Source organism: Felis catus, chromosome C1, assembly GCF_018350175.1.
Source record: "Felis catus isolate Fca126 chromosome C1, F.catus_Fca126_mat1.0, whole genome shotgun sequence".
NCBI classification, from domain to species: Eukaryota; Metazoa; Chordata; class Mammalia; order Carnivora; family Felidae; genus Felis; species Felis catus.
Window position 1 is genome coordinate 118317571 of NC_058375.1, and position 25923 is coordinate 118343493.

General features: G+C 35.3%; 1 protein-coding gene and 1 pseudogene across 14 annotated transcripts in view; both read right to left on the reverse strand.

Moving 5' to 3' along the window:
- PTPN4 (protein tyrosine phosphatase non-receptor type 4) overlaps nucleotides 1-25923 on the reverse strand; it is a 226082-nt gene that overhangs the window by 62057 nt on the left and 138102 nt on the right. For all 14 annotated transcript variants that reach the window (XM_045033652.1, XM_011285247.4, XM_045033660.1 and 11 more), the window contains 4 exons: nucleotides 16785-16848; nucleotides 12918-13090; nucleotides 6640-6708; nucleotides 72-197 (listed from right to left, as the gene is read on the reverse strand). In XM_045033652.1, the coding sequence (XP_044889587.1) occupies nucleotides 72-197; nucleotides 6640-6708; nucleotides 12918-13090; nucleotides 16785-16848 (432 nt within the window). The remainder of the gene's footprint in view (nucleotides 1-71; nucleotides 198-6639; nucleotides 6709-12917; nucleotides 13091-16784; nucleotides 16849-25923) is intronic.
- On the reverse strand, nucleotides 4269-4395 carry LOC111562197 (annotated as a pseudogene).

A 25923-nucleotide genomic window follows, 5' to 3' on the forward strand; every position in this document is an offset into this window, starting at 1 on the left:
GGCAATGGAAATAACACAGTCAATAATTTAGAAATTAGCAACATATACACCTGATGTCAGTCTGTACTTACTGATTAGGAGTTCCAGGTGGAGAGCGCGATGGAAGGCTTTGTGTTTCTAACCTGTCATCAGATATTGAGTTTCTGCTTACTACTTCCCAATCCATTAATTTCCGTGCCAAGGGCTTACTTGGGGATCTGCAGAAATAATTTAGTATGTAAACATTTTTATACCTCCAACTATAAACCAAATCTTAGAATTTGTCATATTCTAGATGAATAAAAATAGTTTACTTAAATGAAATTAATGCATTTGACGGCTATATACCTCATAATCTCCTAAGAAATTAAATCTGCTTTGTATGAAGAAGGAAGGAAAGACACACTAAAAGTACAAGAGAGAATAGGAAAGAAAGAGGAAGAAAGGAAAGAGGAGAGAGAGGAGAAAAGAGGAGAAAAAGAGAAGAAACAAGAAAAGGAAGAAAGGAAGAAAGGAAAAAAGCAAAGGAACAGTTGGCTACCAAGTTATCTCATATATGAATACTATAAATATTGCCTATTCCAGAGTTTCTGAAATTCTAAGTCATCTTGTGATATATTAAACTGCTAGCATATTATCTCCTGAATATCCTTAAATCTTAAACCCAAACCCTGATCCTCTGCCTCAACAGAGGACATGGCAAAAAGGATGATTATGTATTTTTTCCATTTTATTCATAATAGGACAGTGGATTTTTTTTTCTTTGTTTTGTTTTTCCAAAAAACATCATTTAGAAGGTTAACTATTCTGTCTCATGGGAGGGAGTAGAAGACTATGTTTATTACCTATCTATATATTGTCAGCTATCATAGTAATAAAGATGAGACCTAAGTAATCTTTTCAGAAAAGATACTGAAGTTTGCAGAGATCAGAAATCTTTAGAATTTAGGTAAGTTAACAACTAAAGTCTTTTTTATGTTCAAATTCAGATAATGGCCAAAATTCATGGAAATATATATGACATCTACTTAAATACCTAGTTTTTTTGACACGCACAGTTAATACGAAGGTTAATATATGGAAGTAAGCTACTTACATAAAAACACATAATAAACGATCTTGCAAGCTGATAGTTTTATATTGCAATAAATTCACTGAAGCACATAGATACAGAATAGACTAAAAAGCACAGTACACGTACCAAGAATATTTAATAAAATTTACAGACACAGTAGGAAGTATTAAAATGATGAGTGGAGGGTCCTCGTTTTAACCTTCTATGAGTCAAATCAGTTAAGTATCTATGTCTAAATATTGAAATTTACCAGTATAATGTATGAACCTAGGTCCTCCCCTACATCCTGCATTTTATAATTTATGAGTATCTAAATTTTCAGTGCAATGTTTTAGTTTATTAATTTTATGAAACCACAAGTAACTTAAATTACTTACGAATCCAAACCACACAAGTGCCTCATTTCGTATATTCATAGCCCAAACCTTTTTTAGTTTGGCTTAATGACATTTCCTTAATTTAAGAACTTAGAACATTTCGTAAGAGAGATGTAATGTTATTGATTTAAAAATAGGCACTGACTCAGATTTAGTTTTTCATAAATGAATTCAAATTATAGGCTTTTCTTATTTGAAGACAACACAGGACACTATTTAGTACAATCTCCTAATAGTGCCATGCAAACTAATATTCCTATTAGTCAGAATAAGATGGAAAAGAAAAAAAGCGATGGTATTTCATACATTTGATTTTTAAAATGAAGTAAAGATTATTAAAAGAAACCCTAGAATTATTGCTCTTGTATTAATGTTAACTCTCAAGAGTTAATAAGCTATTCTTTCTCATATATTAGACTACTAAATGTCAGCTGTAAGACTGCATAACTACAGTTAGATTGACTACTTTCATTTTTGAAGAGAGGGAAAAAGTCATTTGAAGACAAAAAAATCCAATTATACTCACCTAGTAGTATAAAGCGTCAGAACACTTAACTGTTGTTAATAAACTAAACATGGTTGGAAATGCTCTGCGCTTAAAACTAAATTTCAAGAATTTTATTAACAGCTTTAACCTCAGAGACCCACCCACTCAAGCTTGCTGTCTATGTTTCCTGTTGAGTGTGGAAATTTCAGAGAAAAAAATACCACACTTCATCAGTGTGTTTGCAATGTGGTAAATATATTTTCTGACCATGGCACTTTATTTTTCTGTTACACGTGAACATTCTTTTGCTTTCTTCTTAGATATTATATGACAATTAAAACAGTGTGAAAGCAATGAAAAGAGTTGAGCGACTGGGAAAAAATATTAACATATTCATCACTGCTGAAAAAAGTGACCTTACATGAAAAGTTGAAGAAGAAATCTGTTCTATTTATACACCACCAACTAAAATTCTAAGAAGTGGATAAGAACTCCAGAATTCTCTAATACTTTAACAGAATAACTTAATAACTGCTAAAACCATCAGAGTTTTTTGGTAGATATGCATCAGGTCATCACAGTGAGGCTGTGATATATTATAAAAACAAGCCTTAGACTTTTGGAGATGGAAGGGTCATAAACACTAAACAAAACTTTGTCCCTGCTAAGGACTTATTTTAAGGAGGATTCATAGAATTCCACATAACAAATGATATGGGACAGATATTTAGGACTTCTTATATTGGAATTTTAGCTCTACTATTCCTTAAATAACGCATATTTGTTTCATAAAACAACCTATTACAATTTTCCATTTTAATAATGCACATACAAAATGAAGAGCTAGGATGCAGGTATAATTGTGCATATTTCTCAAAGTCACACATGATCAAGATATTCAAACATTAACACTTATAAAGAAAGTACTTTGCATGTGATAATAATATTAATATGTAAGTACATGTATAATTTGATATTCATATCAGGATATCATACTACAGTAGAACTAGTTATCAAACTGTGTTCACTATTTTTATAAATATCAAGCAAGAAAAAATTCAAGCTTCTTGTAAGGAAAAGAAGAAAAAAGCTAAGAATTTTGTTATGTGCATTAAAAACATTTTTTTTTAATGTTTCATTTACTTTTGAGAGAGAGAGAGGCAGAGTACGAGTGGGCGAGGGGCAAAGAGAGAGGGAAACAGAATCTGAAGCAGGCTCCAGGTTCTGAGCTGTCAGCACAGAGCCTGACGCGGGGCTTGAACCCACAAGCTGTGAGATCACGACCTGAGCTGAAGTCAGCCGCTCAACCGACCGAGTCACCCAGGAGTCCCTTGTTAGGTGCATTTTTAAGAGAAAAGAATCAGAAAAATATTTGCTTTGATTTTAACAAGTCTGAGGGAGTGGTGCAATAAGTCGTAGTACTAAGCGAAAGGATACATTTTAAATGAAAACAAAGTTAATAGGAAGTAAATTATTTTATTCCTGAGAAATTTCAAGGAAAATAATTTCAAAAGGATTTTCTGTACATTTTACCTTCATACTGGTGCTTAGAACTTTCTAACTGGAAACAAGGGTATCTAAGACTGTAAGAGCGAGGATTCTGAATAATTTCAGTAGCCATGTCTATTACAGTAGGCATCTTTGTTCTTATTTTGTTCTTTTCACCCTTCCCAAATAACCAAGTAACCAAATAACCATTAATATGACACTAAGATTTATATTTAATAGAAAAATGACAATATTTCCCTCATAAACCTAAAAAACAAGATATAACAATAAATCAAATTCAAAATATTGAACAAATGTTGAGATAAACTACATTATTCAAATTCAAGTAAATGTATGACAGCAAAATGCTATATAACCCTGACCAGCTAAATCCTTCAAGGCATTTTCAGACAGTTTTCCTGTTGAGTAGATCATTCACACATAAAAGAGGATGGGGGTAAGCCAGGAATGGAAGGGGGGGGGCGGATAAAAAAGGAAGTTAATTTTATTATTCAAACACACAAAAATCGTGTTTTAATAATTTTTTGTTTCAAATGTCCTTACTCCAAGGAACTTACAATATTATTTTTTTACTCATTTGTTTAAGCACTCAGGGCACAGTACTGGCAAAGAGTAAACTATTTATATTTTATATATATATATGTAGTAATATTTGATTCAGCCTTGTCAGATATATACAGATACATATCTGTGAGTATACACATGGCAAAACCTTAAATATTAAGTACCAAAAATTATTTAACGTAATTGTATTGCGTCATAATTTTTTTTATGTTATTTGGCATGTTGGAATTTTAATTTCTTTATTTTTCTTTTCTTTATTTTAGACAGGGGAAACCTCGAACATGGTTGAGTTTCCCACGTTTGGGGGAACCGCAGGAATCAGAATGGCCTGAGCACAATGGACAAGCCTCTCCTGGAGAGAACCATCTCTGCGATCATGGTTATCTCCCCTGCCAGGTAAAATTACTGGCATTTGGAATTTTAACAAATAATGAAGTATCACTTATATGAGCAGAAAAAAAACAATAAAACAATTTTTACTTTTGGAGAAAAGAAAAAAACCAAAAACTCCTTTTACTCTAGAAACACAAAACAGGAAGGTCTTTTTGATAAAGGCTAAGGGTAAAATTAAAATAAAAGCCAAAGCAAAAATTTCTCATTAAAATTTATTAAAACTCTTATGCCTCCTATGACAGGAGATACCAAACACATGAACTCTTTAAGGACTTATCCTCTGTAAGCCATTTCCACTGAAAAAACATGCTTCATTTAAAAGCCATCTACCATACTGCACACATTATTAAAAGAGCTGGGTCTAGTGCAGTGAAAAAAACAGATAAAACTCCCACCCTCATATAGCCTGCATTCTAGTGGGGGAGACAGACAATAAAGGTCGTCTCTCACATCTCTGAGACAGAGCAGCCAAGCGTTCACCTATCTCATGCAGAACAGCAAACCTATTCTGTAGAGGGTAAAAGTGTGGCTAAGAACAGGGAGGCCTGTGTGAGAATCCCTTAATACTTCAGGTAAATTATTCAAATGTGCTGTGATCAGTTTTCTCATCTGTAATGGGATTTACCTCACTGAACTATGGGGACTGTGAGATAATACACAAAAATTCTCTGGCCCAGATAAATACAAAATAAATGTTAGCCACTCTTAGGTTAACTGGTTATCCTCTTTCCACTCACATGCCCATACAACGGATTCTCTCACAGCAGCCAGAGTGATCCCCTAACCCCCCATATTTCACTATGGAACACTTTAAATATAAACAAAAGTAGAGGGAATAATTTAATAAATACTGCATTCAGGACCCAGGTTCAACAATTATCATTACGGTCAACCTTGTTTCATTCGTCCCTACATTTACCTGAACCCTCTCACCCCAATGATTCTGAAGCAAATCCTAGAAATCACGGTATTTGTAAATACTTCAGATTACCACTATAAAACAAAACAACTCTGCCAGACTCTTAAAAGTCCAAGTCCCTTTATATCTCTTCAATGCTCTCAGTCCCCACTGGCTTTCCCTTAAATGCAAAGCCCTTACTATTTTGAACATGGGGTCATACAAGTTCTGGCTGCTGCTTACCTCCCTAACATGTTCTCTACTGCTGCTCCCTTACTGGCCTGCCTACTCTTCCTCAAACATGACAAGCAGGCTCCAGCTCCACAGCCTTGCACTGGCTCAATCCGTTACTTGCATTAGATATCTGTTGCACCAATCAGAATTTAAGCTCCAGGGGGCCAAGACGTGTGTCCCGTTCTTCATTCTATTCCCAGGACCTGACACACGCTCATAAGAGTAGGTCCTCAATAAATATTTGCTGCCACCCATTTGGTCACTCCTCCTCCCTCCCACTTATTGGATAATCCTGTTAGACTGCTGCTCACGGATCTCAAACTAGACTTGTGCCAGGTTCACTACTTTTTCCGTTACAAATTTGTTCTCTTTCCTGTATCCCTTTGTCCATTTCTGTCACTCAAATCTGACGGTCTCTCCAGATACTCCTATCTCTAACACACCTCCATCTAAATGATTTAACAACTTCTGTTAGTTCTACCTGCAAAATATTCCTCAAATTTGGCCCCTAGTCTCCATTTCATCACCAATGTTTTAGGTCAGGCCTTCACTATTTTCACTGGGATTACTGCAATAACCTAATTAGTCTCTTAGCACCGGGTCCTTACTTCCAATCCATTCTCCATCATTGCTCATAAAACTATTTTCTAAAACATAAACTTCATCTTGTTGTTTCAACTTGCTTGAAAACAATAGCTCCTAAAAATATGAAGATAACTAAATGACACTCCCCCAAAATTAACTTTTCTCAACAAGATGATGTAAAAAAAATGGAAATGGGCTGAAAAATACATGAAATTAATCATTATGTTTTTCAAAAATGTTAAAAAAATAAAGGAAATAAACTTTCCCAAATATGTTACATGAATAACGTAGTATTTGACTCAGCCTGGTCAGAACTACAATGCTTGATACAGGATTAATTTAGCTCACATTAAAATAATGTGGGGGGGGGGCAATGAATAAACTAGACAAATTATTTCATTACTCCCTCAACATAATTTATTGTTTAATTAAATAAAGGATCATGTGATAATCCTGTAATCACATCTGGAAAAAGAGTTTTTAGTAATTTTCATCTTTCTTTTAAAAAAATTCAAACACTGAAATAGAGGCAGCTTACCTTGCAAATACCCTGTCTTTATTTGCTTTTTCTTTGCCATACTGAACTGACTGGACTTCAGTTCTCCCACTGAAATACATAAACATGCACAATAATAAAACCTTAAGGAAAATTATAAGATAAAATAACAACATACAACATGATTATATTACAACTTCATAAGAGACAAATTTGTAGCAGAGAAAAGGGAGCAGAGAAAAAGAAGAAATGAATGGACTGAATTCCAGCTCTACCTGAATGGATGAAGCTTATTTATAGCTCTTCCAATTAATGAACAAACATTTGTTCCACAGACACTTCATTTTTAGATACTTCTTTTATTTGAGAATGACTGTCACTCTCACCCCACAGGTTGGTCTGTGGTTTAGCTAGTATCTCTACTACTCCTTAATGAAGGAGAACACAGGGAATCTTAAAAGCTGCTCTTTCCTTGGGCTTTTCTTCCTTGTCTACTGGTAACGATCACAGATACAAAGACTGGTTATATTCTCAAATCCTTCCTTGTCCAGACACAGGCAACTCCGGACTTTCATAAACAGGGAGGAACTAAGGACTGAAAAATCACTGGGAGTTGGGCACTACAATTTGCCTTGAAGCTGAATTGTCTAGCAGGCACACAGTTTATGCATGGAAATAGAGCCTCCTCTATGGTAAACCAAGGTGTTCAGAACTTATTTGTTACTAAAAACTTGGTTTTCAGAGAATTTGCTACTTGACACATCATATTATTTAAGTGTGAACAGACATAAATGTCTAGTATATCAAATAGAACCATTTACATTTGCAGATACCTAATTCATATAAAAGCAGCCAAACGTAGGTTTCCAAAGCAAAGCAAACAATTTTAAGATCATCTTCCATAAATAAGTATAGATAAATGTGAACAGAATGGTCTATCTGTTGAAGTTCAAAAATTTTTTTTAAATATTTATTTTTGCGAGAGAGACACACACACAGAGTGCAAGCAGGGGAGGAACAGAGAGAGAAGGAGACACAGAATCCGAAGCAGGCTCCAGGCTCTGAACTGTCAGCACAGAGCCCCACACCAGGCTTGAACTCACAAACCGTGAGATCATGACCTGAGCTGAAGTCAGACACTTAACCCAGTGAGCCACCCAGAGGCCCCTATCTGTTGATGTTTTAAAGGAAAAGTCCAAAACATATCCATGATTTTTAAACTTAGGTACGTTGAAGTTTCTTAAGAAAATATATTTCCTCTAAGAAGGATAAACTATACTTGCAATAGTGAACAAGGTAACGAGTTGAGGTTCATTATTGTTTTCTATTTCCGCATTAGAACAATGATTTTAATCTCTTGGATATTTTGGAACAGAGATAATAAAGATGTGTGTTTGGGTACGTTCATGGAGGAAATAATAAATCGTTTAATATTCCAAATTCCATCTCTTAGCCTAAATAATATTTCAATATTGTAAGTATTATAATAGTTCTAGTATTTCTAACCACTGTTTATTATGACAGACAGAAATCTTTATTTAATGCATACTCAGTATAGACAGGACTGTGTCCAGATAAACACCTGTCATGCTGCCATTCCTACCTCAATCATAAGATTATTGATCATTTTGATGATTAAAAAGTGCTTTACAGTCGTGGGATTGAGCTCCAGTGTCAGGCTCTACACTGATACAGTGGAGCCTGCTTGGGATTCTCTCTCTCCCTTCCTCTATGCTCCTCCCCTGCTCGTGCTTTCTCCCTCAAAATAAATAAACAAACATTTTTTAAAAAGTGATTTGGATAGGGGCGCCTGGGTGGCTCAGTCGGTTGAGCATCTGACTTCAGATCAGGTCATGATCTCGCGGTTAGTGGGTTCGAGCCCCACGTCTGGCTCTGTGCTGACAGCTCAGAGCCTGGAGCCTGCTTTGGATTCTGGGTCTCCCTCTCTCTCTGCCCCTCCCCAGCTCATGCTCTGTCTCTCTTTCTGTCAAAAATAAATAAAACATTAAAAAAAATTTTTTTAAGTGTTTTAGATATATTTTTTAAAGTTTCAAAGGACTACAAACAAAACTTAACTTTTACAACTATAAACATGTATGGTTTACTTATACACACTAATTTAATTTAATGTTAACTGAGCTGTCATGGGCTTCAATCCTGTTCTTCCATGATCCACTAAGTTTCATAGGAGGCTCCCAGTCAGCAAACTATTTTCTAGATTCCTTTGTAAGCTGGCTTTCTCTTACTCTACTTTCTGATCTCCCATCAGAAAAAAAGTAAATGTAAGTCAAAAGCCGGAGACTGACAAATGCTGGTAGCTGCTGTAACAGAAGTGGGAATAGGACACTAAGAGAAATCACACCTTGTCAATGTTATATACCACCCCTGGTCAAAGCAGCACCTATTGGGCAGATCCAGAACTAACTGTGACAGTGGTTCTAACAGTGGAGTAGCAGGTCTAGGCTTATGGACTCCAGCCTAGATGTAACACAAGCTTCTGATCTTTAAGCATTATCCATTCCTCCTGGTTACTTCACTATAACCCTCTTTCACTTTTGCTTTGCCAGCCTAATACCTGTGTAACCAACTCCCTTAATTAAATTGCTTTTATTAGAAAAATCAAAAAGACTTTGTTTCCCTGATACATTAATTTACCACCGAAGAGGACTCAAATGAGACACTATTACTCAAAAGGCTGGATTAACAACTTGAATTTCATAATAAAAACATAAAGATAAAACTGAAATATGGGGGGGGCCTGGGTGTATCAGTCAAAAAGGCATGTGACTTTTGATCTCAGGGTCATGAGTTCGAGCCCCACATGGGGTGTAGGGATTACTTAAAGAAATAAAACTTTTAAAAAAATTGAAATACGATGGAGCAATTAAAGGTTTATATTTTATATTATCCATAATATGGTTCATTAGGAGTTTAGTATTATTACTAGAACAACATGAACATACCATAATCTAAGAATACCAAATTCTGACAGCAGGATAGTTATCTTTAAACAATGAGAAAATGCCGATTGGTAAGAGAATACAGGCTCATTATAGGTAATTTCAGCAATACAGAAAAGCATAACAAAAAGATTTTTTAAAAAAATTTAGCCAGTCTTATCCCTAAGAAATAATCTCCATTATGAGTGGTAAAAATCATTCTAAAACTCTCTATGTATGTAGAAAATGCTATAAAAATGGACATAATTCTATTAACTGTGTGATTATGCGATATACGCCACTTTTCATGAAAACAGTATTAAACTAATTTCCCTCGAACTGAAAGAAGAAAAAGATTGCCACTCATAAATACATGTATATACATGGTAAGAAAGACAGACCAGGACAAGCTTAAGGAGTTGGTGTTGTTACCATTTAATTTTTGCTAACATGGTTTCTTGTACTTCGACTACTCTCTTGTTTTCTTAGTTCTATTGTTATTTTCACTTTACCAAAGTTTATAGCATTTTAATTCTGTTCTATAGTCATCATTCTGACAGTTGTCAAGGATTAGGTCTATATTTAAAGGACTTAAGCTTCATTCTTAGTTCTTTTACCAAGATTCTTCTTGAGTCATGTTGACTTATCTCTTGTGGGTTAATTTTATTATTAAAACATTTTTAGAGGGCACCTGGCTGGCTTAGTCAGAGGAGCTTGTGACTCTTGATATCAGGGCTGTGAGTTACAGCCCCACATTGGGGGTAGAGATCACCCAAAAATAAAATCTTTTTAAAAAGCATTATTTAAAAAAATTTTTTTAACATTTATTTATTTTTTGAGAGACAGAGAGAGACAGAGCATGAGCAGGGGAGGGGCAGAGAGAGGGGAGGAGTCACAGAATCCAAAGCAGGCTCCAGGCTCTGAGCTGTCAGCACAGAGCCCGATGCAGGGCTTGAACTCAGAGAGTGCGAGATCATGACGTGAGCCGAAGTCGGATGCTTAACCGACTGAGCCACCCAGGAGCCCCTAAAAAAGCATTATTTTTTAGATGGACTCACAGATGTTATATTCCCTGAGGTTTTGTATATTTGATAATGTTTATTGACTTTAGACTTGAATGGCAAACTGGTAAGTTTAAGATTTTTCAGTCACTTTTTTTTCCTTGAAGACTTGGTAGACAAAGGGTGACTCCCAGCTACACATAAGCCTGAATAAAGTTTTATTTGGCATTAACAATGTTTAAAAGTTTTTTGTTTTCTATTTCTTTTAGAGAGAGAGAGAGAGAGAGAGAGAGCATGTCTAAGTCAGGTGGGGAAGAAAGTCAGAGGGTGAGAGAGAGAGAAAAAGAATCTTAAGCAGGCTCCACACTCAGCACGGAGCCCGATCCCAGGCTCTATCCCACGACCCCCCGGGATCATGACCTGAGCCAAAATCAAGAGTCAAATGCTTAACCGACTGAGCTACCCAGGTGCCCTGTTTGAGAGTTTTTAATCCAAACTGATCAAGGAAAGAGAAGAGAGAAGGTACAAGTTACCAGAATCAAGAATGAAAGAAATGATATTACTACAGACTCTAGAGATACTAAAAATACTATAAACTTTATGCCAAAAAATTCAACAACTTAGAGAAAACAGATAAATTCCTTGAAAAACATGAACTACCAAAGCTTACTGAGAAGAAAGAGAAAACCTGAACTGCTTTACATCTATTAAAAAATTTGAGGGGTGCCTGAATAGCTCAGTTGGTTAAGTGTTCGACTTTAGCTCAGGTCACGATCTCGTGGTCCGTGAGTTCGAGCCCCGCGACGGGCTCTGGGCTGATGGCTCAGAGCCTGGAGCCTGCTTCTGATTCTGTGTCTCCCTCTCTCTCTGCCCCTCCCCCGTTCATGCTTTGTCTCTGTCTCAAAAATAAATAAAATGTTAAAAAAAAAAATTAAAAAAAAAAAAAAGAATCTGCTGTACCTTTTTTTGTAGCTAAAAATTTCCTAATTCTGTTTAAGTGTTGCTACTGAATTTGGGGGTTGCTCTGGGGGCGGGGGAGAATATATTTTTAATAGTATATCCTGTACTAAGCTTTATGCTGTTATTTTTTCTGAGATTACAAACTGGCATTTATAAATTCTGAGATTTACAATACAAATCTTTTTTGTACCACATCTAAATATTTTCTGCATGAATATATAACATGAATTAATCTAACACGTAATGATGAAAGGTTTTATTTACTGAAGATGGAAAATATTATTTTATGAAGCAGAAACAAAAATGGTAACACTTGTTTTAGCAGAGATTACGAATGATTTTTTCTACCTGATTCTTACCAGGCTGCACTTAAAAACTAGCTTTCCTGAGTCTTGTAAGAGTTCCAGAGGCAAAATTAATCAGACTTTCTCCAAATTTAGAATTATCCCCCAAAGACTGTTTCTTTTAGGAAAAGATAAAATAGTAATCAGACAGTTTTAGGAAAAGAAATTTGGGGTTATTGTTCAATGACTAAATGTAATTTTTGCAGAACAGCTGTTTTGAACTCTTTATAATAAAGGGTTCAACAAACTCATACATAAAAAAGCAAAGTACAGGTATCCCCTGCTTTTTGTAAGCCTATGTCACACCACTATGCTTGTACAATATAAGGAAAACCCAGCACTCAGCATCTGTTCTGCAGCGAGCCACTGATGAGGCAGCACACCCCGCAAGCAGCGAGACTGCCCACGACCCCTGCCCCAAGTTCCTTCCCAGTGAGTACACTCAGCATCTCAGCAGGAAGCCACCAACGCTCTGAACTGTGTCTGTGAGCATCTGTGCTTCATCTTGATTTATTTTGTGTATTCAATAGCAAGATGTGTCCTCAGGTAAAAGAAAAGCCTGTGAGAGGTAATTTTGGGGGTCTGAAAATGCTAAAAAAGTTTACCATTATAGATTAATGGTAATGGCTTCTTCATGTATGCCATTTGGCTTATGAAAGGTTTTACAGGGACATTCTATTTTTGGATAGTGAGGGAAACCAATAAATTACATGTTCATGCAGAAGATACCTTTGCTTTTACAAATAAAGGTGTCTTAGAACAAAGAAAAGTTTTCTTGTAAATGTTTAACAAAGACATAATGGAAATTATAGATGTCTAGAATGTAAAAATTAAATATCATTGATTTACCTTTGAGAATAATGATCAAAATTATAGTCAATGGAAGAGGTTTCTCCCATATGGCACAAGAACCTTTAAACTTTTGGCTGATATAGACAAAGGGGCCACACGCCACAGAGATTCTGACTCGGTAGGGTATATAAATAATAAACATTCTATGACTCAATAAAATACACGTTTATTTTACAGTGAGGAAAAATCCAATAATAAAGCATTAGTGCATAAGCAATACTTACCAGTACCGGAATTTTGAACCTAATGTAAAATAATGTGCAAAAAAGTTCTTTTGAGGTGGAAGCGGTCTGTCCAAACGGAAGAATGTGTGATGCTCTACACATGCTTTCCACAAATTTTTGCATGCTCTGTAATTCACCATATTAAATCCCAATAACGTTTCTCTAGATTCGTGCTGTAGTAAATGACAAAATGCAGAGAATACCAGGAAAACATCAGGATCTAATGCTCCATTTAGTTTGCTTTTTACAGATAAACATTCTAGCCTTACAAACACTAATCCCTGTAGCACAGCCCCTTTTTTGTTTATCCAATAAAAAGGCAGTAAAATAAATGGAAAGGTTTGCAAAATGTGGACCTCACCTCAGTCAGTAATATTACAACTCTCAGGAACTTTTATTTTACAATATAGCTACAAATAAGTTTAAACTTGGATACATATCTGTTTTTAAAGCTTACTAGCTATAATTCTATTTCAAAATATAATCCTGGAACATAAATTAAACTATAAGATACATACACCTTTTAAAACCATCTCAAAATTTGTATATCTGTGTAGACTGCAAGTACATAGGAATATTCAGCACTTATAAACACTATTATGTAACTCAAATTTTAAAATAAGTAGCAACATAATAGAAGCATTTCCTTAATTTTTCTCTAAAAGTTTGGCACAAATTACTTTTTAAATGGTTTTACTGAAGCAAACTACATCTCGTAAGTCACACATGTTCTAAGTGTATAGCTCTGGTATTCACACAATGAACGTAACCATTTAACTTCCAACCAGAACAAGAAATGGATTATTACTAGCAACTCTGAAGTATCTCCCCTTTCTACCAGATTATCTTTGCAAAGGTAATCACTCTTCTGCCTTTCATCACTACAGATTAGTTATGCCTGTTTTTGAACTAAATTATATACATGGAATCATACATATGTGTCTTAAGGTTTGAATTCTTTTTAGTATTCTGTTTCTATATCCATCCATATGGTTGTGAAACAGTAATTTTCATTCTGTGTAATATTCTATCATATGAATATGTCAGTTTATCCATTTGTTGTCGACAGATACTTTGTTTTTCCAGTTTCAAGATATAAAAATATTGCTATGTATATTCCTGTATGTGGTCTGATGCACATGTGTGTACATTTCTGTTGTTGGATAAGATATGTGTGTTCATCTTTAGTAGATAATGCCCAACAGTTTTCCAAAACAGTCAGATCAATATATACTCCCTCCCACTGGCCGTATATCCTCTAACTCACCAACCACTGGCTTATCAATCTCTTCTCTACACTATTCCTGTGGATGTGTAGAAGTATCACATTTTGGTTATAATTTGTACTCCCCTGATGATCACAGAGGTTCAACACCTTCTCACATTACTGGCCACGTGGCTGTCTTCATTTCTGAAGTATCTGTTCAAGTCAGTAGCATATCTTTGGACTGGGTTGGATATATAACCAAGGATGTGGGTACGTGTGTATTATAGATATACACTGTGCTATTTCACTCCCTTCATGCTATCTTTTGATGAATATAGTTCTTAATTTTAACACAGTCCAAGTTACTGATCTTTTCTTTTAAGGTTTTCTATGCCTTGTTAAAGAAATATTTGCCTATCAAAAGGTATGATAGCATTTCCATAACTAAAATATAGTAAGATGCCCACATATAAATATTAAACTACTGGGGTGCCTGGGTGGCTTAGTCGGTTGAGCGGCTGACTTCGGCTCAGGTCATGATCTCACAGTCCGTGAGTTCGAGTCCCGCGTCGGGCTCTGTGCTGACAGCTCGGAGCCTGGAGCCTGCTTTGGATTCTGTGTCTCCCTCTCTCTCTGTATTCTACCATTCACGCTCTATCTCTCTCTCTCTCAAAAATAAACATTAAAAAAATTAAAAAAAATAAATATTAAACTACTATTTTAGAAGATAATATGCTTAAAATACCACTTCTTGATCACCAAAAAATTTTTAACTGTGCTTAACAGTGGCTTTGTATGCACTAACAAGTAGTTTACATGCTGTACCATATGCCATGAATATTGATTAGGTCTCACACAGAGCATTACACAGCAATACTCTGCAGAAGCAACATCTAAGAATCATTTATGTTCTACCTTTTTTTGACACTTTGCATACTTCAAAAAGTCTATGTGTGATTCTGGCCTTCTACCAATTGTACTTGGACAATCTGTAATAAATTATAACAAAATCCACATTTTGTAAACAATAGACATAAAATGTCGTATTAAGAGATAAGTAGTTTCTATAAAGTGTGGGTATTTAAAAAGATGTTCCTGAGAGGAAACATTAACAAAACGACATTCTACAGACTACGACCATATACAGTCTCAGATCAGTTGTTAGATGACTTTTGTTGATAATATCTGTGGCTAAACACATTCCTAGATGATATACTACCTCACAGAATGGTTTGAGGATTAAATGCTATGAAAATGATTGTGTGATTATCAGACACAGAGTAAGACCTCAATAAATGTTAAATACCACAACTACTATTAGTAGTAACAATAGTACTATTAATGGGAAAAAATTAGAAAGTTGACTTCTACATTGCCTTCTACCAATATAATGATTTAAAGTAAAGTATTTTAGAGAAGTAGAGGCTTCCAGATAAGATTTGAAACATACAAAAATGTTCATTAGCAGCATTAGTTGTAACAGTCACAACCTGGAAATGCCAAAAGTATCCACTAACATAAGAATAAATAATTTATGGTATATTCAATCAACGGAACATCATGTAGCAACAGAACAAAGTACTGCTATGTGCAACAATATGGATGAATCTCATAATGTTAAGGTTAGAAGGTACACAACAGGAGAACATTATGTATGATTCATTTTTTAAAGTTCAAAAATAGGCAAACTAATCCATGGTGATCAGTATTTACCTCTCAGAAAGGTTAATGACAGCAAATGAGCATCAGATCCATCAGCAATAAAACCAAGGTGACAGTAACATTCTACATATTAACATGATATATTATTACATACTTACCAAACACTATACTTAATATTTATACACTTTTCTGTGTGTTTCAATAAAACTCTATAGAAAAAAACTTTCATATTTTGTGAGGATAAAAGGGAAATCATAGTTGCTGATAAAATACAGTTGATTCAAATATTTTTAAGATTTCAAATACATTTTACACACACATACAACTCCCTTGAAATCTGCATTAATTTGTTACAATTTGTAAGAAATAATTTAAGTCAAAGGATAAAATTAGTTTAATTTGGTTAAATAGAGAAAATCATTTACAAGATGAAATTCCTTCCCATGACAACTCAATGTGTTGTATTTAATATACAAAAGGACACCACCATTCACACAAAGGGAGGAAATGTACTATACATTCATGAACTAGAAACAAAACTAAACACTCAGTTTCCCTAAAATGAAATGAGCATATATATGAAAGAAAGTGTTGTAGATCAGTTAAAAAAAAAAAAAAAAAAAAAAAAAAAGAAGAAGAAGAAGAAGATATAAAATGCTCAGTTACCACCTTCATGACTAGACCCTGGCAACTGACAATGAACATCACAATTGAGATCAGTTTCAAAGTTCAAAAGAGAGCAGAATGGTTATTTAGAAGAACTTTTTAAATCAGAACCACAGTAACACTGGGGAAATAAACACTGTCATAAAATGTGAATTAACTAAATCGGTGGGCAGTTATCAACCTCACACTGAGAGTCTGGCCACGAATGACTTCATTTCTGAAGACTTCACTTATATAAATACTATTTGTTTATATAAATGTTATTTATATTTATACAAATAGTTTTATAAATATATTCATTTATATTAATAATGATTAAGATCATCACTCACCAATTCTTTTCTAAGTTGAATAAAAAACTGTTTGCACTTAAAAGAAATTTTTACAATCTTCAACCTGGATAAAAAGAATGAATTGGAGTGTTTATAATACTGAATGAAGATAAAAACAGTAACTAAAGAAAATAATTCAAAAAATAATCTTTTAGCTGTATATATAGTAACCTCTGAACATTTAATCATATTACATAAATAATCTAAAGATTCTGGTGCTTCATGAAAAATAATTAGAATCTATATACTCAATTGAATAAAGTTTTATCAGAACATTTGCTGTGAACTATACATTTTCTAATTTTCAGCTCTAGAGAAATACATAAAAACACATACCACAAATTAAAATTTCAAGATATACCAACAACATAGTTATTTACTTTTTAAAACTACAAGTAATTTTCTGGTTCTGTAAGGAACTCAGAAATCACCACTCCAATGTATTAAGTACAAAGCTCAACAGACTGAAAAACCAACAACTCTTCTTGGCTCCATAAGAGACAGGAGGGCACAGGGCAAACTGCTACCCTCAAGGCCTAGAGACCAACAAGTGCATGCAGAGAGCTGCAGCTTACCAGAGCAGAGACTCACGAGCAGAAACTGCCAGACGAACCAGTGCCAAGGCAGTAAAACCTGAACCGTAATTTAAGAATTGTTGGAGGCTCCGTATAGCCAACTTCCAGAGTTAAAAACTCCAGAGGCACCCAGTCGTACAGGGGGCTCCTGCAATATTGTTAAGATTTACCTCTAGCAGTTCCATCAGGTTCGCATGGTAAATGTCAGAGAAAAATACCCTTGGGTTTCCAGCAAGAGAAGGGGAAAAGGAACCATCTTGAAATACACCAGAGCACTCTTCTTAATAAGGTCCTTCAGGAGTAACTAGTTAGACAAATCCTAACCTGCTGGGGTACTACTACCAAAGCTTAACTAGCCTGGGGAAGCCAAACCAACTCCAGCTCACTCTAACCATTCTATCCCACCTAGCAGGGAGAAAAAAAACGAGAAACACTTGTGAGGCTCACAGTCTAGAGGCACAGGCTCACTAAAACACTGAGGGCTATTCATAGGATACAGTACACTTGCCTTTCCCCAACACCTGACAACATTACTAAGAGCCTATTTACAGGAGTTCCTTTAACTAAAATACCATATCTGGTTATCAAGAAAAAGTTACAAGGCATACCAAAAGGCAAAAACACGATGTGAAGAAACAGAACAGAACCGGACATGGAAGAGACCCTGGAATGATCAGACTGGGAATTTAAAACATCTACAATTAATATGCTAAGGACTCTAAAGAATAAAGTAAAAAGCATATAAGAACAAATGGGCAATGTAAGTACAGAGATGGAAATCATAAGAAAGAACTTCAAGAAAATGCTATGGGTAAAAAACACTGTAACAGAAACAATACATTTCATGACCTTATTAGTACACTTGACAAAGCTGAGGAAATAATCTCTAAGATAGAGGATATATCAGTAAAATCCCCCAAACCCAAAAAGCAAACAGAAAAGGATGTAAAAAGAACAGACTATCTAAGAACTGTGGGACAACTACAAAAGATGCAATATACAGTAACATATGCTAATGAACATACCAGAAGGAGAACAAAGTAACAGAAGAAATGTCTGAAACCAAAATAACTAAGGAATTTCCCTAAATTAACACCGAACATCAAAGCACAGATCAAGAAAGCTCAAGAGAACACAAACTGGATAAATGCCTAAAAAAACACATGTAGGCATATCACTTTTAAGTTACAGAAAATCAAAGATAAAGAAAAAATCTTGACAGAAGCCAAAGGAAAAAACACCTTACCTATAGACGAACAAAGGTAAGAAGAATTACATCCAACTTCTCCAAAACCATAAAGAAGAGCGCATTGAGAGAAAAAAACCACCAACCCCTTATTTTGTATTCTTGAAATTACCCTTTAACAAATGAATGAGAAATAAAGACATTCTCAAATAAAAGTAGGGGGACCTTATTGCCACGGGCCTGCCTTGCAAGAAATGTTAAAAGAAAAAATTAATATAGGCCCAAAACTTGGATCTATATAAAGAAAGGTAAAACAGTGAAGAAGGAGTAAGTGACATTACAATAAAAACTTGATTTTTCATATTAACTGATCTAACATATAACATTTTCTTCAAAAAGCAACAATGTATTCAATTAGGTATGCTTATGTACCTATCATATATGTATAATTATATATATATAAAGTTATATACTTCTGTAGGCTTATAAATAAGTGAAAGGATTGACAGCAATGATACAAGGGACAGGAGGAAGAAATTAGTATTATTTCATTATAAGGTACTCACACTACCTGTGATGTGGCATATTATCATTTGAAAGGAGACTTGGACTAATGTAAATAGAACTGCAAACTCTAGAGCAACCACTTAAAACAAGTAAAAAAAGAAGTAAAACTGATAAGCTAAGTAAGGAGAGAAAATGAGATCATATAAAATGCTCAATTAAAATAACAAATGGCTGGGGCGCCTGGGTGGCGCAGTTGGTTAAGCGTCCGACTTCAGCCAGGTCACGATCTCGCGGTCTGTGAGTTTGAGCCCCGCGTCAGGCTCTGGGCTGATGGCTCAGAGCCTGGAGCCTGTTTCCGATTCTGTGTCTCCCTCTCTCTCTGCCCCTCCCCCGTTCATGCTCTGTCTCTCTCTGTCCCAAAAATAAATAAACGTTGAAAAAAAAAAATTAAAAAAAAAAATAAAATAACAAATGGCAGAAAAAGAGGGAAACACAAAAATGGAAACAAAGAACAAGGGCAACAAACAAAAAAAGTAATGAATATGGCAGATACTAATACAAACATCAAAAAACCTTTAAAAATGGCAAAAGGCTAAATGCAACAATTAAAAGATACATTGTCAGAATGGATCAAAAAACAAGATACAACAGTATGTTGTTTAAATATAAAGACATATATAGGTTAAATGTAAACAGATGGATAAAAATATACCAGGCTTGGGCGCCTGGGTGGCTCAGTCGGTAAACGTCCGACTTCAGCTCAGGTCATGGTCTCATGGTTCATGGGTTTGAGCCCCGCATCGGGCTCTGTGCTGACAGCTCAGAGCCTGAAGCCTGCTTCAGATTGTGTCGCCCTCTCTCTCTGCTCCTCCCCCACTCACACTCTGTCTCTCTCTCAAAAATAAATAAACATTAAAAAAAACTGAATACATATGTGTGTGTGTGTGTGTGTGTGTGTGTGTGTGTGTGTATACCATGCTAAGACTAATCAAGAGAAGCAGGAGTAGTAGGATTGTAATGGCCATCATGGGGACTATAGTTAAAAACACTGTATTGTATATTTAAAAGTTGCTAAGACAGATCTTAAAAGTTCTCATCACAAGAAAAAAGAATTGTAATTACGTGTAGTGACAAACATTGACGAGATTTACAGTAGTGACCATTTTGCAATATATACAAATACTGAATCATTTTTGTACACCTGAAACTAACATAATGTTATATGTCAATTATATCTTAAATTTTTTTTTATTGTTTATTTATTTTTGAGAGAGAGAGAGATGGACAGAGCTCGAGCAGGGGAGGGTCAGAGAGAAAGGGAGGAACAGAATCCAAAGAAGGCTCCAGACTGCGAGCTGTCAGCACAGAGCCCTCCGTGAGGTTTGAACCATGAACCATTGAGATCATGACCTAAGCTGAAGTCGGACACTTAACAGACTGAGCCACCCAGGCACCATCAACTGCATCTTAAAAAAGAAAGAATCAAAAAAAAAAAAAAATTTAAAAAGGGTAGTTCTAATAATTTCAAAAAGAACAGACATTAAAGCAAATAAAGTTATCAGGGATAAAGGGCATTCCACAATGATAAAGGGGTAAATTCTCCAAGAAGACATTATGAAATCTTAATGTGTATGCACCTTACAACAGAGCATTAAACTACAAGAGGCAAAAATTGATAGAATTACAAAGAAATACACATGAATAACTAACATAGTTGGAGACTTCAACACTCCTCTATCTGAAATGGAAAAATTCAGCACATAGAAGATCATTAAAGACATAACTGAACTCAACAATATCATCAATTTAATGGATATAATTGACCTTTACAGATTACTTCTTATAACATGAAAAAATATTCTTTTCAAGCTCATTTGGAACATTCACTAAAATAGACCATATTCTCAGCCATAAAACACACCTTCACAAATTTCAAAGGATAGAAATCATATAATATCTACTCTCAAAGCACAATGAATTAATCTAGAAATCAGTAATTACTGATTTCTACTGGAACATCCAGTAGAAAAAAGAACTACTGGAAAATCCTAAAATGCCTGGAGAGTAAATAACACACCTGTAAATACAACATGAATCAAACAAGAAATCAAGAGAAATGAAAAATTATTTAACCTAAATGAAAATGAAAACACAACCCATCCAAATACATGACACACAGCAAAAGCAGTACTTAGAAGGAACTTTATGACACTGAATGCATATATGAGAAGACCAAAAATCAATAATCTAAGTTTCTACTTTACAAAAAGAAGAGCAATTTAAATCTAAAGTAAGAAAAACAGTAGAGCAGAAATCAGTGAAAAAGAAAACAGCAGACCAACAGAGAATATCAATGAAACCAAAAGCTAGTTCTTTGAAAATTTAATAAAATCAATAAGCCTCTACTTATTGAGCCAGACTAAGAGAAAAAGAGAAAGTACACAAATTACTAATATTCAGAAATAAGAGTAGACATCACTACAATTAAAAGCATAGTAAACAGTGACTGAAAATCAAGTTTTATTTATATTAATATGAAATAAAGGTTTCTGAATTACAGCAACAACTTAAAAAAAAACATAGTAAAAGAATACTATGAAGAAGTCTATGCCCGTAAATTTGATAATCTCAATAAAATGAGCCAATTCTTTGAAAGACACGATCCGTCAAAACTCACAAAAGAAGAAATACACAATCTGAATAGGCCTGTATTTGTTAAAGAAATTTAATTAACAAACTTATTAAAAAAAGAGGACCTGAACAGACATTTTTCCAAAGTAAACCTACTGAAATGGCCTACAGACACATGAAAAGATGCTCAACATCACTAATCCTCAGGGAAATGCAAATCAAAACCACAATATCCCTTTCCACCTGTTAGAATGGCCAAAACCAAAAAGACAAGAAATAAATGTTGGTGAGAATGTGGAGACAAGGGAGCCCTTGTGCACTGCTGGTGGGAATGCAAGCTGGTGCAGCCACTGTGGAAAACAGTAGGGAAGTTCCTGAAAAATTTAAAAATAGAAATACCATATGACCCAATAATTCCACGATTGGGTATGTACCCAAATAGAAAGGGAATACTAATTCAAAAAGATATATGCAACCCTGACCCCGGATTGCTATTGTATTTGTTGCATTATTTTCATGAAATCCACCCATATCCCCCAACTCCCAGTGCTAAGCTTCTGCTGCTACTCTTCAGGAAGGCACATAGTCTCCTGGTATGCGTACAGTAATCCTCAGAGGACAGTGGTACCAGTCATCCCATTCTTTCAATAAGCACACCCAGCTGTAAAACTCCCCTAATTACCAACACATTGCTCTAATGCCTGGAGGCATGAATCCTTCAGAAGCTAAACCAATCAAATTATGGTTTCTTCAAAGGAACATTCTGTGAGGTAAGTGTGTGAGGCTATTTCCTCTAGTTTCCTTGTTTTGGTCTCCCCCATTGGCTTTCAGTTTCCCTAGAGACTCCTTCTTAAATAGTCTGAGTCTGGCAGTTATTTAAATTGTAATCCCCTGTTATTATACAGGAGCCCTTTGATGTGGTAGTAAAGTAAGGGTTGGGGAGGAATTGTTCTTAAACCCATGATTAGGTCTCCGTGGTTTGGTGGTCTGTGCTACTTGGCCCTGACCTCCAGTGCTTTTCAGCTCACCCTCTCCTTAAGTGAGACAAGAGGTATAGTGGGGGCTAAAAAAAGGTATTTCCTTCCCCCACTTTGGTTATGCTTTGGTAAAGTCCATATTGGTTAAGTACTGCTAAGATAGATTTCCTTGAGGGCAGACCTTTGTTAAGGAGAAAAGAAAGCTCTGAGCATGTTTCAAAATGGTTACTTCTCTGTTCACCCCACCGTGCCCTCCAAACAGGAGTGGATTTTTCTCCACTCTTCAGCCTGGGAACCTGGTGGAATGCCTAGTGATAGTAAAACTCATGACAGTGTGGGCATCTTTGTAAGGCTGGGGTTCAGGAGTTTTCATCTCTCAAGCCAGTTTTTGCTCAGTCTCCAACAATTAGTCAAATAGCTTTAAATTAGTCCTCCCAGTGGTAGTATGTACTACCATGAGTATTGAGGATCAGAAGAAATACTTATGTTCCATGATGATTCAGATATAGTAGCTTTAACAACTTTAAATCCCATCTATTCAGTTTAATTCTTTTTTTTTTTTTAATTTTTTGAATGTTTTTTTTAATTTTTGAGACAGAGAGAGAGAGAGAGAGAGAGCATGAGCAGGGGAGGGGCACAGAGAGGGGAGACACAGAATCTGAAGCAGGCTCTAGGCTCCAAGCTGTCAGCACAGAGCCCGACGCGGGGCTCGAACTCACAGACTGTGAGATCATGACCTGAGCCGAAGTTGGACGCGCAACCGACTGAGCCACCCAGGTGCCCCTATTCAGTTTAATTCTTGAAAATAAAATTTAAAATGAACAGTATATACTTTCCAATCAATATCTTAAACATTCACATCTTTTTGTGTGTGCATGACCTAACTTGTACTTTGATAAAGACTTCGAAATGTGGGGTGCCTGGGTGGCTCCATTGGTTAAGCATCTGACTCTTGATTTCATCTCTGGTAATGATCTCATGGTTTGTAGGATAGAGCCTTGTGTCAGGCTCTGTGCTGACAGCACACAGAGCCTGCTTGGGATTCTCTCTCCCTCTCTCTCTGCCCCTCCCCACCTCAGAATACATAAACATTAAAAAAACATAAAGAAAGAAAAGGGGCACCTGGGTGGCTCAGTCGGTTAAGTGTCCGACTTTGGCTCAGGTCACAGTCTCATGGTTTCTGAGTTCATGAGTCGTCTATGCTGACAGCTCAGAGCCTGGTGCCTGCTTCAGATTCTTCTCTCCCTCTCTCTCTGCCCCTCCCCTGTTCATGCTCTGTCCCTCTCTCTCAAAAATAAATAAAGATTAAAAATTTTTTTTTAAAAAAAGAAAGAAAAAAAGACTTGGAAATGTGAGTTATATTTCTCAATATTAAACTGTTTCTAAACATATTTACCAATAAAATAATATGCCAACTCCTTAGCAGAATATGTAGGATCCTTCACAATTGGAATCTAATTTCTCTTGTAAGCAATATCTTCCTAAATTTTTGTTCCCTTATTTCTGTCTTCAATGAAGACAACTGAAAGAGAAACCAAACCAAATAGCTCTTCATTTCCTCAACTTGTCATACCCTTACTATTCGGCCTCTGCTACTGTTTGCTACCTCTACCTGAATTCCTTAAATTCACACCTACTTCTTCCACACTTCCTGCTTCACTGAGGAAATTTCTACTCATCCTTTAAAATCCATCCCACGTATCATGGAGCCATTAAAAATTTCCCTAGAGCAACTGTATCCTTTGTGTTTCCAAAACAATTTGTCAAAAACTCTTCTAGAATCCTTATAATAAAAAAGGTATATACAATATAGGGTTTTGAAACTACAGAAAAATTTAGATTATCACTGTATTATTTTATCCCATATTATCTGAAAAGAATTTTTCAAATTTTGACATTTATATAAAATATAAAATTCAGATAAAAATGTAAAATATAAAAATACAAAGTAAAATATTTTTAAAATTGTCTTAGTAAAATCAGAAATGTATTACAATCAAAGATGCACATTTCAAAAGAAGAGAGGTTAGGGAGGGAGGGAGCCAAAACATAAGAGTCTCTTAAAAACTGAGAACAAACAGGGCTGATGGGGGGTAGGAGGGAGGGGAGGGGGGGTGATGGGTGTTGAGGAGGGCACCTGTTGGGATGAGCACTGGGTGATACTTGTTTGGAAACCAATTTAACAATAAATTTCATATTAAAAAAAAGATGCACATTTACCATTTCACTGTTATGAAAACTGACAGTGAGGCTTTTAATTACATATTTTCTTATTGTTATTAATTGTATAATTCATTCTTGTGTGTCCACTAATAGGCAGGTGCCATGTCTTTATATCCTCCTCTGAACATATCATGGTTTGAATGATATATAGCGAATGATATATAGCAAACATATAAAAGATTTGATATGAAACACTAAAGGATACTTAATTTTCTTTAATGGACTTTGTAGAAGTGTAATTGACATATATAATGAAATATACCAACTTCAATGAACAATTCAGAGAGTTCTGACAAATGTAGTCAGTTATGTAACTACCACCCACCAAAATCATCACATAACATTTCCATCGCCTCAAAACATTCCCTTGTGTCCCTCTGCAGTCAACTGCTTCCTTCTATTTTCAGTTCCTGGCAACCACTGGTCTACTGTCTCTATAATTTGTGTTTTCTAGAATTTCATATAAATAGAAACAAAGAATATGTTTGTGTTTGGCTTCTTATACTTGGCATAAAGTTTTGAGGCCAAGGCATCCATATGGTTTAGTGTTGTCAATAGCTCATTTCTTTTTATTGCTGAACAGTATCGACTGTGGAAATAAATCCTCTGTCACCAACTGATGGACATCTGCAGTTCTGTTTTGTGGTGTTATAAATAATGTAGCTAGGAATATTAGTGTAAAACTCTTCATATGAACTCAGGTTTTCATTTCTCTTGGGTAAATTTCCAGGAACAGAAATGCTGGATTATATGGTAAATCTATGTTTAACTTTAAAGAAACTGCCAAACTGTTTCCAAAGTTGGTGTACTAGTTTGCACTCTCACCAGGAACGTATGAGATTTAAGGAGTTTTGCTTCTTGCCCTCATTTGGTATTGTCACTTTTTTTTTTTTTTAAGTGGAGCTATTCTGTGTGTGAGCAGTAGTTCACTGTGGTTTAATTTGCATTTCACTGATGATTGAACATCTTGTCAAGTGCTCATGTACCATCTGTGTATCTCCTTTGGTGGCAGCGTGTAATCAAATATTTTGCCTCTTCTT